The following is a 14,119-nucleotide window of genomic DNA, read 5'->3' on the forward strand; positions in this document are numbered from 1 at the left end:
AGTTCAAAGTTTACTTCATGACACAGCACCTTCACTTATTGGTATATATAAACACCCAAGTGAAATGCAAGCACATGCCGCAGGAGACATGCAAGAAAAGTCATAAATGCCTGAGTCTTAACAGGCAAAATTTAACAAGCTTAAATTTTCTTTGATGTAGAATGTATGTTTATGTATGTTAAATATTTACAAAATTTATACTAAAATCGATGAAAACAATGAATAAGTACTAGAGCAAGTTACAAAATTATAAAACCACACGACTGCAAATTATAGAAAGGTAGGAAATAGTCCAACTATACCATGTAAGGATGCAAAAAATAAGATGTCAAACTGATGAAAAGGAAAGCACTGAAATGATTATTATTAAGTTCTAAATAGTGGTTGGAAGGCACAGACAAGCGATGGAGAAGGAACATAAAAGAAATTCTTTGCCAGAGATGAAGCTTGTTGTGACCTTGGGCCAATTATTCTGGTGCTTGTTAAATGTCCATTCACTATACTCTTCATCCATATTTCATGTGTATATTTTATGTGTATTATACACTGCAATGAAATTATGAGCATTTCATGAGTATTTATTGCTTAACAAAAGTGGGCAGAGAACTGTCCTATCAAAAGAATTGTCCTAAAGTCTATGTATATTTAATAAATAGAATATAATTCAAAAGGAAATTACTATGACTTCAGGAGGAAACTTTGATATGTACACATACACAAAAACCTCTAAATAAAAATTCACTAATAAAAGGAATGGTAGGTAAAATAAGGCAATTATTTTCTGAATAAAGTCTTTACAGTGCTATCTACTGGGAAGGGTAAAGATGACAGAAATAAAATTTTTATGAAAATATTAGGTAAGTTAATTGGGTTATAAAACCTGATATTTAGGGGTAAGTTTGTCCAGAAATGATTAAACCTTAAATAGGTATAGGTGAATATGCAAGAATCATCACTAAAGGGAAAGAAAATGTATATATCCAATAGATCGCTGAAGGAAATAACAGAAGAAAGGAAAAGAGAGCACATAGATCAAAAGAAATAAATAAAAATTCAATTAAAAATGTGGCACAAGGAACATAGAAAGTATAAATATTTGGGGACAACTAAAGTTTTAAAAATTGCAGTCTAGAAGAGTACAACAGCTAACGTAATGAGGTATCTTTGGACAGAAAGAGGCCTATTAGGTAAAAACAAAGGAAATCTGAAATGCAATCATCTGAAAATAAATGATGAACTTTAATTTTAAAATATGCAAATATTTTAATCACAATAATTTTTAAGGGGATAGTCTTATAAGCCAGATACACAGAATCATAAATTAAAACTCCATGTAGTTGTCAAACTTAATAGTAAAATAAACTAAATGAGGATAGAAAAGTATCAGGAAAGTAGCAATTAAAGGAAGCTAGTGTCTGCATAAATATAGATACAGATGAATATAAAAAGATAGATATGTCACACCAGATAGACTTTAAAACAGAAAGAAACTTTAAAAAAGAAATTCGGTGTCTGAAGGTAAAAATTTAACTTTCTAGAAAGAGAAAAACTGTAAATAGTTTGCACTATGTGGAAGAACTTCAAAATTTATAAAGCATGAATTGAGTAAATTACAGTGAAAATTAGGCAACTTCGACTGCACACGTGGACTATCAATCTCATTTCTCAAGTACTGAGAGTTCAGGTAATCAAAACTGTTAAAAATGCAGAAGATTTGCATCACTAACTTAAAAATTGCAATATAATCAGGGTATACAGAGTTTTGTTCCTAAACATTATTGACCTTTCAGAGTCTCAAGCAGTTACAGAAAATTCCCAAACAAACAAACAAAAAACCTCCACTCTGCCTAAGTGTATGAAGGCAGGTACAACAACATTCAATGATTAGCTACCTTTCCAAGTACACCTGGAATAAAAGAGATTAACAGCCAGGTGCTAAATAAACTAATAATGGATGGGATTAAGAGGGAGGAATAGAAGGACTGGAGCTCAACTTCTCTCCTAAAAACAACAAAATTCACAACTAAAGGCTGAGCACTCTTCACCCAAATGGACTGGAAACCTTAAAACAGATACCCTACTCCAGAAGAAAAAGAGGAGGCCACATCAAGGGGTAGGAGGGGTGATTTCGTGATATAAACAGACCCTTACCTCCTGGGTGGGAAGCTCCACAGACTGGAAACTAACTGATTCACAGAGACTCACATACCGGAGTGAGAGTTCTGAGCCACACATCAAACTCTCACGTGTGGGGATCTGGCACAGGGAGAAAAAGCCCCAGAGCATCTGGCATTGAAGGCCAGTGGGGCTTGTATTCAGGAACTCCACGGGACTGGGGGAAACAGAGACCCCATTCTTAAAAGGCGCACACAGACTTTGATGTGCACTGGGTCCCAGGGCAAAGCAAAGTCTCCATGGGAATCTAGGTCAAACTTGACTGCGGTTCTTGGAGGACATCCTGGGAAAACAGGGGTGAACGTAGCTTGTTGTGAGGGAAGTATATTGAAAGCAAAGCTCTCAGGAACATTCAGCAGCCATACCTTTCTCTGGAGGTGGCCATTTTGGGAAAATCTGGCCCCACCCATCATTCAGCTGCTGGGAAGCCCCAGGGCAAACAAAACCCAGGTGGAATCACAGCCATGCCCCTCAGCAAACAGGCTACCTAAAGACCCCTCAGGCACACAGCTGACTCTAATCCTATCCAGAGCTCGGGAGGTTAAGAAAATTGAAATCATATCAAGCATCTTTTCTGACCACAACGCTATATGACTGGAAATCAACAACTAGAAAGAAACCGCAAAAAACACAAACACGTGGAGACTCAACAACATGCTACTAAACAACCAATGGATCACTGAAGAAATCAAAGAGGAAATTAAAAAATACCTAGAAGCAAATGACAACGAAGATACAACACTCCAAAACCTATGGGATGCAGCAAAAGCTGTTCTAAGAGGAAAGTTTATAGCAATACAAGTCCACCTCAGGAAACAAGAAAAAGATCAAATAAACAAGCTAACTTTACATCTAAAGCAGCTCGAGAGAGAAGAACAGACAAGACCTAAAGTTAGTAGAAGGAAAGAAATCATAAAGATCAGAGCAGAAATCAAGGAAAAACAAAGAAAACCACAGAAAAGATCAATGAAACAAAAAGCTGGTTCTTTGAAAAGATCAACACAATGGATAAACCCCTAGCCAGACTTATCAATCAAAAAAGAGAGAGGACTCAAATTAATAAAATTAGACATGAAAAAGAAGAAGTAACAACGGACATTACAGAAATACAAAGGATCATAAGAGACTACTATATGCAACTATATGCCAATAAAATGGAAAACCTAGAGGAAATGGACAAATTCTTAGGAAAATACAATCTTCCAAGACTAAACCAAGATGAAATAGAAAAGATGAATGGACCAATCACAAGAACTGAAATTGAAACTGGGATTAAAAAACTTCCAATGAACAAAAGTCCAGGATCAGATGGCTTCACAGGCAAATTCTATCAAACATTTAGAGAAGAGCTAACACCCTCCCTCTGAAACTATTTCAAAAAATTGCAGAGGAAGGGATACTCCCAAACTCATTCTATGAGGCCACCATCAGCCTGGTGCCAAAACCAGACAACGATTCCACAAATAAAGAAAACTACAGGCCAATTTCACTGATGAACATTAATGCAAAAATCCTCAACAAAATACTAGCAAACCGCATCCAACAATACGTTAAAAGCCTTGGAAATCATGATCAAGTGGGATTTATCCCAGGGATGCAAGGGTTCTTCAATAGCCGCAAATCCATCAGTGTGATACACCACATTGACAAACTGAAGAATAAAAACCATATGATCCTCTCAATAGATGCGGAAAAAGCCTTTGACAAAATCCAACACCCATTTCTGATAAAAAAAAAAAAACCCTTCAGAATGTGGGCATAACGGGAACCTACTTCAACATGATAAAGGCCATATATGACAAACCGACAGCAAACACCATTCTCAATGGTGAAAAGCTGAAAGATTTCCCACTGATATCAGAAACAAGACAAGGATGTCTGCTCTCGCCACTACTCTTCAACATAGTTCTGGAAGTCCTGGCCACAGCAATCAGAGAAGTAAAAGAGAGAAAAGAAATCCAAACTGGGAAGGAAGAAGTAAAACTATCCCTATTTGCAGATGACATGATACTATACCTAGATAATCCTAAAGACTCTACCAGTAAACTGTTAGAGCTCATCCACGAATTTGGCAAAGTCGCAGGATACAAAATCAATACACAGAAATTGATGGCATTTCTATACACTAACAATGAAAGAGCAGAAAAGGAAATTAGGGAAGCAATCCCATTTACCATAGCATCTAAAAGAATAAAATACCTAGGAGTAAACCTACCTGAAGAGACAAAAGACCTGTATTCTGAAAACTCTAAGACACCAATGAAAGAAATCAAAGATAACACAAATAATGGAAAGATATACCATGCCCAAGGATTGGAAGAGTTCATATTATCAAAATGACTATACTACCTAATCTAAGGCAATCTACAGATTCAATGCAATCCCTATCAAATTACCAAAGACATTTTTCACAGAACTCAAAATATTCTCAAGTTTGTTTGGAAGCACAAAAGACTCAGAATAGCCAAAGACATCCTGAAAAAGAAAAATGGAGCTGGAGGAATCAGGCTCCCAGACTTCAGACTCTACTACGAGCAACAATCATCAAAACCGCATGGTACTGACACAAAGACAGGAATAAAGATCAGTGGAACAGGAGAGAAAGCCCAGAATTCAACCCATGCATCTACAGCCAACTAATCTATGACAATGGAGGCAAGAATATACAATGGAGAGAGGACAGCTTGTTCAATAAGTGGTGCTGGGAAAACTGGACAGCCACATGGAAAAGAATGAAATTAGAACACTCCCTAACACCATACACAAAAATAAACTCCAAATGGATTAAAGACCTAGAAATAAGACCAGATATTATAAAACTCTTAGAGGAAAACATAGGCCAAACACTCTCTGACTTAAACGACAGCAACATCTTCTCAGATCCACCTATCAGAGTATTGACAACAAAAACAAAAATCAACAAATGGAACTTAATTAAACTTAAAAGTTTCTGCACAGCAAAGGAAACCCTAAATAACACAAAAAGACAACCCACAGAATGGGAGAAAATCCTTGCAAATGAATCGACTGACAAGGGATTAATCTCCAAAATTTATAAACAGCTTCTGCAGCTCCATACCAAAAAAACAAACAAGCCTATCAAAAAATGGGCAGAAGATTTAAATAGACAGTTCTCCACAGAAGACATACAGATGGTCAAGAAACACATGAAAAGGTGTTCAACATCACTCATTATTAGAGAGATGCAAATCAAAACCACTCTGAGGTACCACCTTACACCAGCCAGAATGGCCATCATCCAAAAGTCTACAAATGATAAGTGCTGGAGAGGGTGTGGAGAAAAAGGAACCCTAGTACACTGTTGGTGGGATTGTAAATTGGTGCAACCACGGTGGAAAGCAGTATGGAGATTCCTCAGAAAACTAAACATAGAACTACCATTTGATCCAGCAATCCCACTCCTGGGCATCTACCCAGAGAAAACCACGATTCACAAAGACACATGTACTCCGATGTCTATTGCAGCACTATTTACAATAGCCAAAACATGGAAACAACCTAAATGCCCAATGACAGAGGAGTGGATCAAGAAGAGGTGGTACACATACACAATGGAATATTACTCAGCCATTAAAAGGAACAAAATACCAGCATTTTTAGCAACATGGATAGACCTAGAAATTATCATGCTAAGTGAAGTCAGCCATACAATGAGACACCAACATCAAATGCTTTCACTGACATGTGGAATCTGAAAAAAGGACAGACTGAACTTCTTTGCAGAACAGATGCTGACTCACAGACATTGAAAAACTTATGGTCTCTGGAGGAGACAGTTTGGGGGGGTGAGGGGATGTGCCTGGGCTGTGGGATGGAAATCCTGTGAAATCAGATTGTTATGATCAGTATACAACTACAGATGTGATAAATTCATTTGAGTAATTAAAAAAAAATAAAATAAACTAATAACATGCCAAGGATTGGGATTAATTCAGTTCTATGAAACAAGTTAAACGCATGAAGCTCTCCAGATGCAAGGATTGAAGTTAGGAGAGGAGGAGGTGAACAGCAGCATACAAGTGACTCCAACAGCTCAGTGAATCTGATTGAGTCACTTTGGGGGAATTCAGGTATGATTTAGGTGATTAACAATATTACTGCTGGAACTGATCGTTATGATCTAGAAAGGGGGGTATCACTACTCATGTTTACACAATAAAGAAAATCTACTTCTTTAATCCATGCTGCACTTACCCTGTACTTAAATTCTTCAAATGCTACAGATTCAGTATGTGAGTTATGACATGTTCCGTATCTCCCCACCTGAGATCTTTGACTAAATGGCACAACATTAAAAAAACACCCACCCCTTATATATCACATCTGTATTTATAAAACCACACGACAAACATAAAAGCAAATCTTTAGCCAAGTTATTAATGTTTCTCACTGACCTCCACGGCACCACAGTCACATTGCTCACCCTCTTCCATAGCTCCATTCCCACAAGATCCAGTTCTTGCTTGGGGAACCACCTTGGGAACTATCTGATTCTGAAGACATTCAAATTCAGGCCGTGAAACTGTACTTTTAAATTCATCCACGCTGCAGCTGCTAAAAAACTTCACACCACGGGAACGTCTAAAATGAAATTATATTCCTCAGATAAATGGAATAAAATCAGTATCAAACACCCTTCAAGAACATGCTATGAATTCTGTACTACTTTACTTACGGAAGAGCCAAGATGTGGAGAGTGTTCTTATTTTTAATAAAATTAGTAAATAAAAAATTAATTTCTATTGGTTTTTTTTTTTTTTTGTATTTTTGCTATTTTCTTGGGCCGCTCCCGCGGCATATGGAGGTTCCCAGGCTAAGGGTCGAATCGGAGCTGTAGCCGCTGGCCTATGCCAGAGCCACAGTAATGCGGGATGTGAGCCGTGTCTGCAACCTACACCACAGCCCACGGCAACGCCGGATCCCCAACCCACTGAGCAAGGCCAGAGATGGAACCCACAACCTCATGGTTCCTAGTTGGATTTGTTAACCACTGAGCCACGACAGGAACTCCAAAAATTAATTTCTATTGTAATTCAAGAGCATACACACCTAGTAAGTTGAGGAAATTAAGGTGACATGAGTTAAAATATATTGAAACAAAACAGTGCTTGGTACACAAAAAGCTCTAAGTAGTATGTCTTATTTATTATTTTCATTATTATTGTCAATATCATCATCATAATTATTATAAGATCACTAATCATCATTATTATATTATTTTATATTAATTATTATCATATAATTATTATAAGAACACTAATTATCACTAAAAAAAATCACACATACTAGGAATAATACACAAAGCTGAAGGAATAAATGAGGCTTGAGTGTATTAAAAGTCAGGATTGGGAATTCCCATTGTGGTTCAGCTGGTGATGAACCTGACCAGTATCCATGAGGATGCACGTTCAATCCCTGGCCTCACTCAGTTGTTAAGGATCCAGAGTTGTGCAAGCTATGGTGTAGGTTGCAGATGCAGCCTCAATTCGACCCCTAGCCTGGGAACTTACATATGTCACAAGTGTGGCCCTAAAAAGCAAAAACAATAATAATAATACTTTGGTAATAAAATTAATTTAAATATTTTAATACTGAGTATAGGTGTTCCTATTGTGATGCAGCAGAAACGAATCCAAATCTGACTAGCATGCATGAGGATGTGGGTTCGATCCCTGGCCGCACTCAGTGGGTTAAGGATCCAGCATTGCCGTGAGCTGAGGTGTAGGTAATAGACATGGCTCAGAACCTGTGTTGCTGTGGCTGTGCTGTAGGCCGGCAGCTGTAGCTCTGATTTGACCCCTAGCCTGGGAACTTCCACATACCACAGGAGCGGCCTTAAAAAGCAAGAAAAAAAAAAATGCTAAGTATATGAAAGGTATAAACCTTAGATTTGTTTTGTTATTTCTATATTTCTAAGTATATGATTTAATAGGTTTTTTTAAATTTCTAAGAATTTCAAACTTAGAGAAATGACACAAAATTACAAACAATAAATGTGTTTCCTGAAAAAATCCAGTAAGTCACCAGTGGGATGCTCTGATCACTCTAAATAGCTTAATGTATAAATTCTCACATAGAAATGAATTCTCTTAAAACAGACCTTCAACATCAGGAAATAATAACGTTACTAACATCTAATCCTCACAATCAAATTTCCCTCCATCATCACAATTTTACAGCAAAAGGATCCAGTTCAGAATTAACCGTTGCATTCAGTTCTCAGGTCTCCTTAGTTTAGCTGACAGCCTTTTGTGACAAATTTAGTGACATGGAAAAGTTTTGTAATTACAGGCTATTCGGTAAAATGTCCCTCAATTCAGTTTATGAAATGTTTCACCATAGGCTGAGGTTATGCATCTTGGTAACCTCATCACAAAGGTGGTGTTGACTTGACTTCACTGTGTTCTAACAGACAGCACATGATTTCGATTTTTTATAATTTGGATAAAATCACTTTAATTGTTTGATTAAGATGTGTCTGCCAGTCTTCACTCTAACACTTCACTCTTTCCTTTTCACTTAATAATTATTTGGAGGGAAGTTTCATGTAAATATCTTCTTTCTAATGACATTTTCTTAACAATTTTTGTTTGTGTTTTTTTTTTTTTTTTTTCTTTTTTGGGGTGGAGGGTGGCTGCATCCAAGGCATGTGGAAGGTCCCTGGCCATGGCCAGGGATGGAACCCGTGCCCCACTTGCAATTTGCATCACAGCTGTGACAACACTGAATCACTCTGCCATGAGATGTTACAGGCTCATTTGCATTTTGTCTGATGCCCTGGAATTAGGAACCCAATTTCTCCAACTTTGTTCTTCTTTCTTAAGATTGCTATGGCTATTCTGGGTCTTTTGCAGTTCATTTCAAATTTTAGGATTGTTTTAATTCTCTAAAAAATGTCATAGGAGTTTCAGTAGTGATTATGGAATGTGTATATTGTTTTGGATAACATAGACATTTTAATAATATTAATTCTTCTAATCCATGAGCATGAAATAGCTTTCCATTTACTTGTGTATTCTTTAATATCTTTCATCAGTGCCTTATGTTTCTCAGTTCAGAGCTTTCACCTTCTTGGTTTTTAAAGTTATTCCTAGGTATTTTATTTTTTTATGTGCTATTGTCAATGAGACTGTTTTCTTAATTTCTCTTTCTGATAGTTTGTTATTAGTGTGTAGAAACACAACAGACTTTGTACATTCTTTTTGTAACCTGTAATTATACTGAATTTATTACTTTTAAGTTTTTGGTGGAGTCTGTAGGGTTTTCTAGGTGCAAAGTCATGTCATCTACAAATAGTGATGGTTTTATTCTTCCTTTCTTATTTGGATGACTTTATCTTTTTCACCTGCCTAATTGTTTTGGGTAGGACTTTCAATACTATTTTGAATAAAAGTGGCAAGAATATTCATCCTTGTCTGCATTTCAGATGTTAGAAGGAAAATTATACATCTTTTCACTATTGAGTATTGTTAGGTGTGGTTTCTCATTATGTAAGCTTTTATACCTACTTTGTTGAGGATATTTATCATAAATGGATGTTGAGCTTTTTTCAAATGCTTTCTCTAAATCTATTTAAATGATCATATTATTTTACAAATGGGGTGTGTCATGTTGACTTAGTTACAGATGTTAACCTACTCTTGCATCCTTGGAATAAATCCCATTTGATCATGATACATGATCCTTTTAATGTGCTGTTTGAATTTGGTTTGCTAATATTTTGTTTAAGAGATTTGCATCTGTGTTCATCAGGGATATTGGCTTATAATTTTTCTTTTCTCATGATATCTGTGTCCGTTTTGGTATTAAGATAGTGCTGGCCTCAGTAAAAATGTTCCTTCCTCTTCTATTTTTGGGAAGGCTTTGAGAAGCATTTTTACTAATTGTTCTTTAAGTGTTTGGTATAACTCACCAGGAAAACGAGTGGGTCCTCAGCTTCTGACTGCTGTTACGGTTTTTGATTCCTGATTCAATCTTCTCAGTAGTAATCACTCTGTTCAGATTTTATATCTCTTCATGATTCAGTCTTGGAAGGTTCTATTTTTCTTGGAATTTATCCATTTCTCCTGGGTTGTCCAAGTGGTTCACAGATAATTGTTTACAGTAATCTCTTATGATCCTTTTTTTTTTGGTGGTGTTGATATAAGCATATCTTCTGGTTTGTCATTTTTAAAATTAGAGTACTCTCTTTTTCTTAAAGAGTCTAGCTAAACATCAAATTAAAAATTTTTTTTTCAAAGAACCATCTCCTGGTTTCATTGATTATTTTGCTATTATCTTTTTGTATCTCTTTTCCTTTCAAGTCTACTAACTTGGGCTTCATTTGTTCTTCTTTTTCTAGTTTCTGGAAGTATAAATTAGGTTTCTTATCTGCTCTTTTTATTGTTTTCTTGACATAGGCATTTATCACCATGAACATCCTACTTAGAACTGCTTTGTCTGCATCCCATAAGTTTTGGTATGTTATATTTCAATTCTTTAAGGTACTTTTTGATTTCTCTTTAATTTCTTTAATGACACATGGTTGTTCATAACATCTTGTTTAGTCTCCACATATTTGTGAATTTCCCAGTTTTCTTCCTTTAATTTCTCCTTGTCATTGATACCTTTGGTGTTAGAAAAGATGCTTGATATGATTTCTGTCTTTTTTCAACTTGTGGAGCCTTATTTTGTGGCCTAGCATATGATCTATCCTGGAGAATGTTTCACCTGCACTTGAAAAGAGAGTTTTGTCACTTTGGGGTAGAATCTTCTGTAAATATTATAGTTACTTATTTTCACTACCTTTGACTGTTAACCTTCCTACCATGCTATAAATGATTAATCACCCACTTTACATATTAGAGTATTATGAATTTTGCTATGTATTTACCTTTACCATTGAGATGCATACTTCATATGTTTCCCTAGTACTAAATAGTGCCTTTTCTCTAGATTAAATTCTTCACTTTATTATTTGTTCTAAGGCTGGTCTAGTGGTGATCAACTTATTTAGCTTTGGTTTGTCTGTAAAACTCTTATCTCTCCTTAATTTCTGGATGACAACTTAGCCAGGTAGAGTTATTTTTTTTTCCTTCAGCAAAATGAATATACCACACCACTATCTACTGGTAGGTAATCTGTCTGCTGAAAGAGCTGCTCATGTCCTTATTAGGGGTGCCCTTGTATATAACTAGTTGTTTTTCTCCAGCTGCTTTTAAGACTCTCCTTGTCTTTAACTTCTGAGGTTTTAATTATAATGTTTCTTGGTGTGGGTCTCACTGAGTTCATTTTATTTAGAATTCTGCGCTTCCTAAATCTAGACATCTGGTTCTTTCCCCAGGTTGAGGGACATTTCTATCATTACTCCAAATGTGCTTTCTTCCTCTTTCTCTCTCTCTCTACTGGGACCCATATGTGAATGTTGGTTCACTTGATGATGTCCCATAACTCCCCTACCTTTTATTTTTGTTCTTTCATTTTTCCTTTGCTGCTCTGATGGGATGAGATTAACTGCACTGTTGTTGAGTTCCCTGATCCTTTCTACTGCTTCTTTTCATTTACTATTGAAACACTCTATTGAATATTTCAGTTCAGTGTTTGTCTTCTTCAGCTCTATGACTTCAATTCGGTATTTCCTTATATATCCAATATCTTTGGGGATGGTCTCACATCCATTCATCCATTCTTCTCCTGATACAGTCAGAATTTTTGGACCATATTTTGAAAGCTTTATCAGATAAATCACATATCCATTTGATACAAGTCTTTGCTTCTGATGTTTTATCTTATTCTTTTTAGAATGTATTCCTCTCTGTCTTCATTTAGCTTAATTCTCTCTCTTTTTTTTAATCTAATTCTATGCAGTAGATAAAAGGGCCATTTCTCCCAGTCTTGAGGGAGTGGTCATAGATTAAACAAAACTGGTCATTCAGCCTATCCTAGATTTAGTTTTTCTCTCCAATTTTTTCCCTAATTTTCCAAGTATTCTCTTTCATTTCTAGTGGTTTTTGTATTATAAGGGAATGTCAAGACCATTTACTGTGCTAAAAAGAAGGACTTCACTCAGTACCTAGGACGAGGGTGATTGGAAACCAGACTTTAAAGTTAGCATCCTTTAAAGTATGCAGATATATACAGTCCTGTGAGGTGTAAAGCAAAGTTTCACTGGCCAACAGAGCCAAGCAATGGACAGGAGTCTGCCGAATGACATTCTAAAGATCCAGGATACCAGATAGTTGGAAAAGATTGTCATGATACCAGGAACCTGCTGTGAGACAGAGGGAGAATGCAAAGGTGGTATACACTGGCTTTTATCCCTAAAGTGCACCTCAGTAGTCCTCTAGAGGTGCATCAAACCACCTCAGAAGGTTTCCCCTCAGATGAAAGCTCCAGGACAAGCAAATAGGCCCTTTCACAGAAAATTGGAGACAGTCTTCGGTCTTCAGTCTTCTGTCTTTGCAGTGCCCTGTGGGTAGGAGTCAGTCAAGATCTGCCTTTCTGTTAGAGCTCCATGAAACCCAGGAACACAAGCTCCCCTGACACCAGAGCTACCTGATCAAAGGGTGTCTCTAAGGCCACAGCCACAAAGAACAGTGCATCAGGCACCTGCAAAAGCTCCGTTATGGAAGGCCCTGGCATGCTAGGGTATAGCAGATAGAGGAGATTGCAGTGATAGGGACAGGGATGGAGTAGGCACAGGGAATTGTACAAGTCCTAATAAGGGACAATAGATAGAGAGGGAAACCTGGGGGACTTTGTGAGAGCACTGTAAATTAATAACTGCTCAAGAGGACCATCAGAATAAGACTTGACTAGAGGAGGTATGAGATATGCCTCAGGTCATTGAGTGAGGGATGCGGTGAGGCCTGCATTCAGATTCAGACCAAGGGCAGAAGTTTGAGGACCACCCTTCTGCTGATTTGAATAAGAACCATGACAGGATACCAATGAGGAGCTACTACTCAAAGAGGAAGAGGCAGTCTTTTCCCATCCCCACTCCCCTTGGGTGAAAAAACTAGCCCACCCAATCCTCGAGACAGAGCCTCCTTGCCTGCCTGCTTGCATCTCTCACAAGTGTTCTATCTTCATAAATCTATTTCTTGCCTATCACTTGGTCTCTCACTGAATTCCTTCTGTACAGAGGCATAAAGAACCTGAACCTCATTAAGTCCAGACACTGGGTGAATGATTCTAATTGGGTTTAAGTCCCAATTTGGGTTTTGGCTGGGTTCAAGTCCCTGCATGCGGGTTCAAGTCCCAATCTGGGTTCTGGCTGGGGTTCACACCTAATGCTATTAGTTTCAATAGCACTGGGCCTCTGAGGCCTCTGGAAAGGATCACGATCAGTTATTGGATATGTGTTTAATCACAAGTTTGACTCTCATGTAGCAAGTATGAAGGTAAGCTAAAAGACTTCTTTCAAAGAAAGACTGGACTTTGCTTCTTGGGTCTCTTGCTGTGCCCTGCAGGTGGTGACCAAATGAAAGTCTTTCTCTGTAGGTTACCAACCTACAGAATTCAGGAGAATAAGTCCTGCTGGCCACCACAGCCAGGCAATCCACACATGTTCCTTGGCAGCAGCAACAAAAATTAGGGTGCCAGGCAAGGTTCCTTCTGGGAGAGAACCACGAGCTGGAGCAAGGCAGGGGGAGAGTGAAAAATTATGTCTATCAGTCTCTGCTTATTGACAGAATCACTGTAGGCCCCAAGATGTGTGCCAACAAGAAGCCTGCCGCTCAGGAAAGAGCCCCTGGACAAGCAAACACGCCTGTTTCACAGAACATCTGAGATGTGTTCCAGTCTGCTATTTGTGCAGCACACTGGCTCTGGTGGCCAGAGGGACTTGTGCTCCTGGTGCCCATGGGACTGTTAACAGTTGTAGTTGGCGAGGTAGTTCACGGCCAGCTATAACATAAAAACAAAGGCAGCAGAAGCCTCTTAA

At 37.6% G+C, this 14,119-nt stretch overlaps 1 protein-coding gene across 1 annotated transcript in view; it reads right to left on the reverse strand.

Moving 5' to 3' along the window:
- Positions 1-14,119, reverse strand: part of ADAM3A (ADAM metallopeptidase domain 3A (cyritestin 1)) — a gene marked incomplete at its 3' end in the record, with an annotated part of 77,400 nt that overhangs the window by 28,861 nt on the left and 34,420 nt on the right. The window contains 1 exon segment of the mRNA NM_001097513.1: positions 6,591-6,777. Coding sequence (NP_001090982.1) covers positions 6,591-6,777 — 187 coding nt within the window.

The sequence above is a fragment of the Sus scrofa genome, chromosome 17 (assembly GCF_000003025.6).
Source record: "Sus scrofa isolate TJ Tabasco breed Duroc chromosome 17, Sscrofa11.1, whole genome shotgun sequence".
Lineage (NCBI taxonomy): Eukaryota > Metazoa > Chordata > Mammalia > Artiodactyla > Suidae > Sus > Sus scrofa.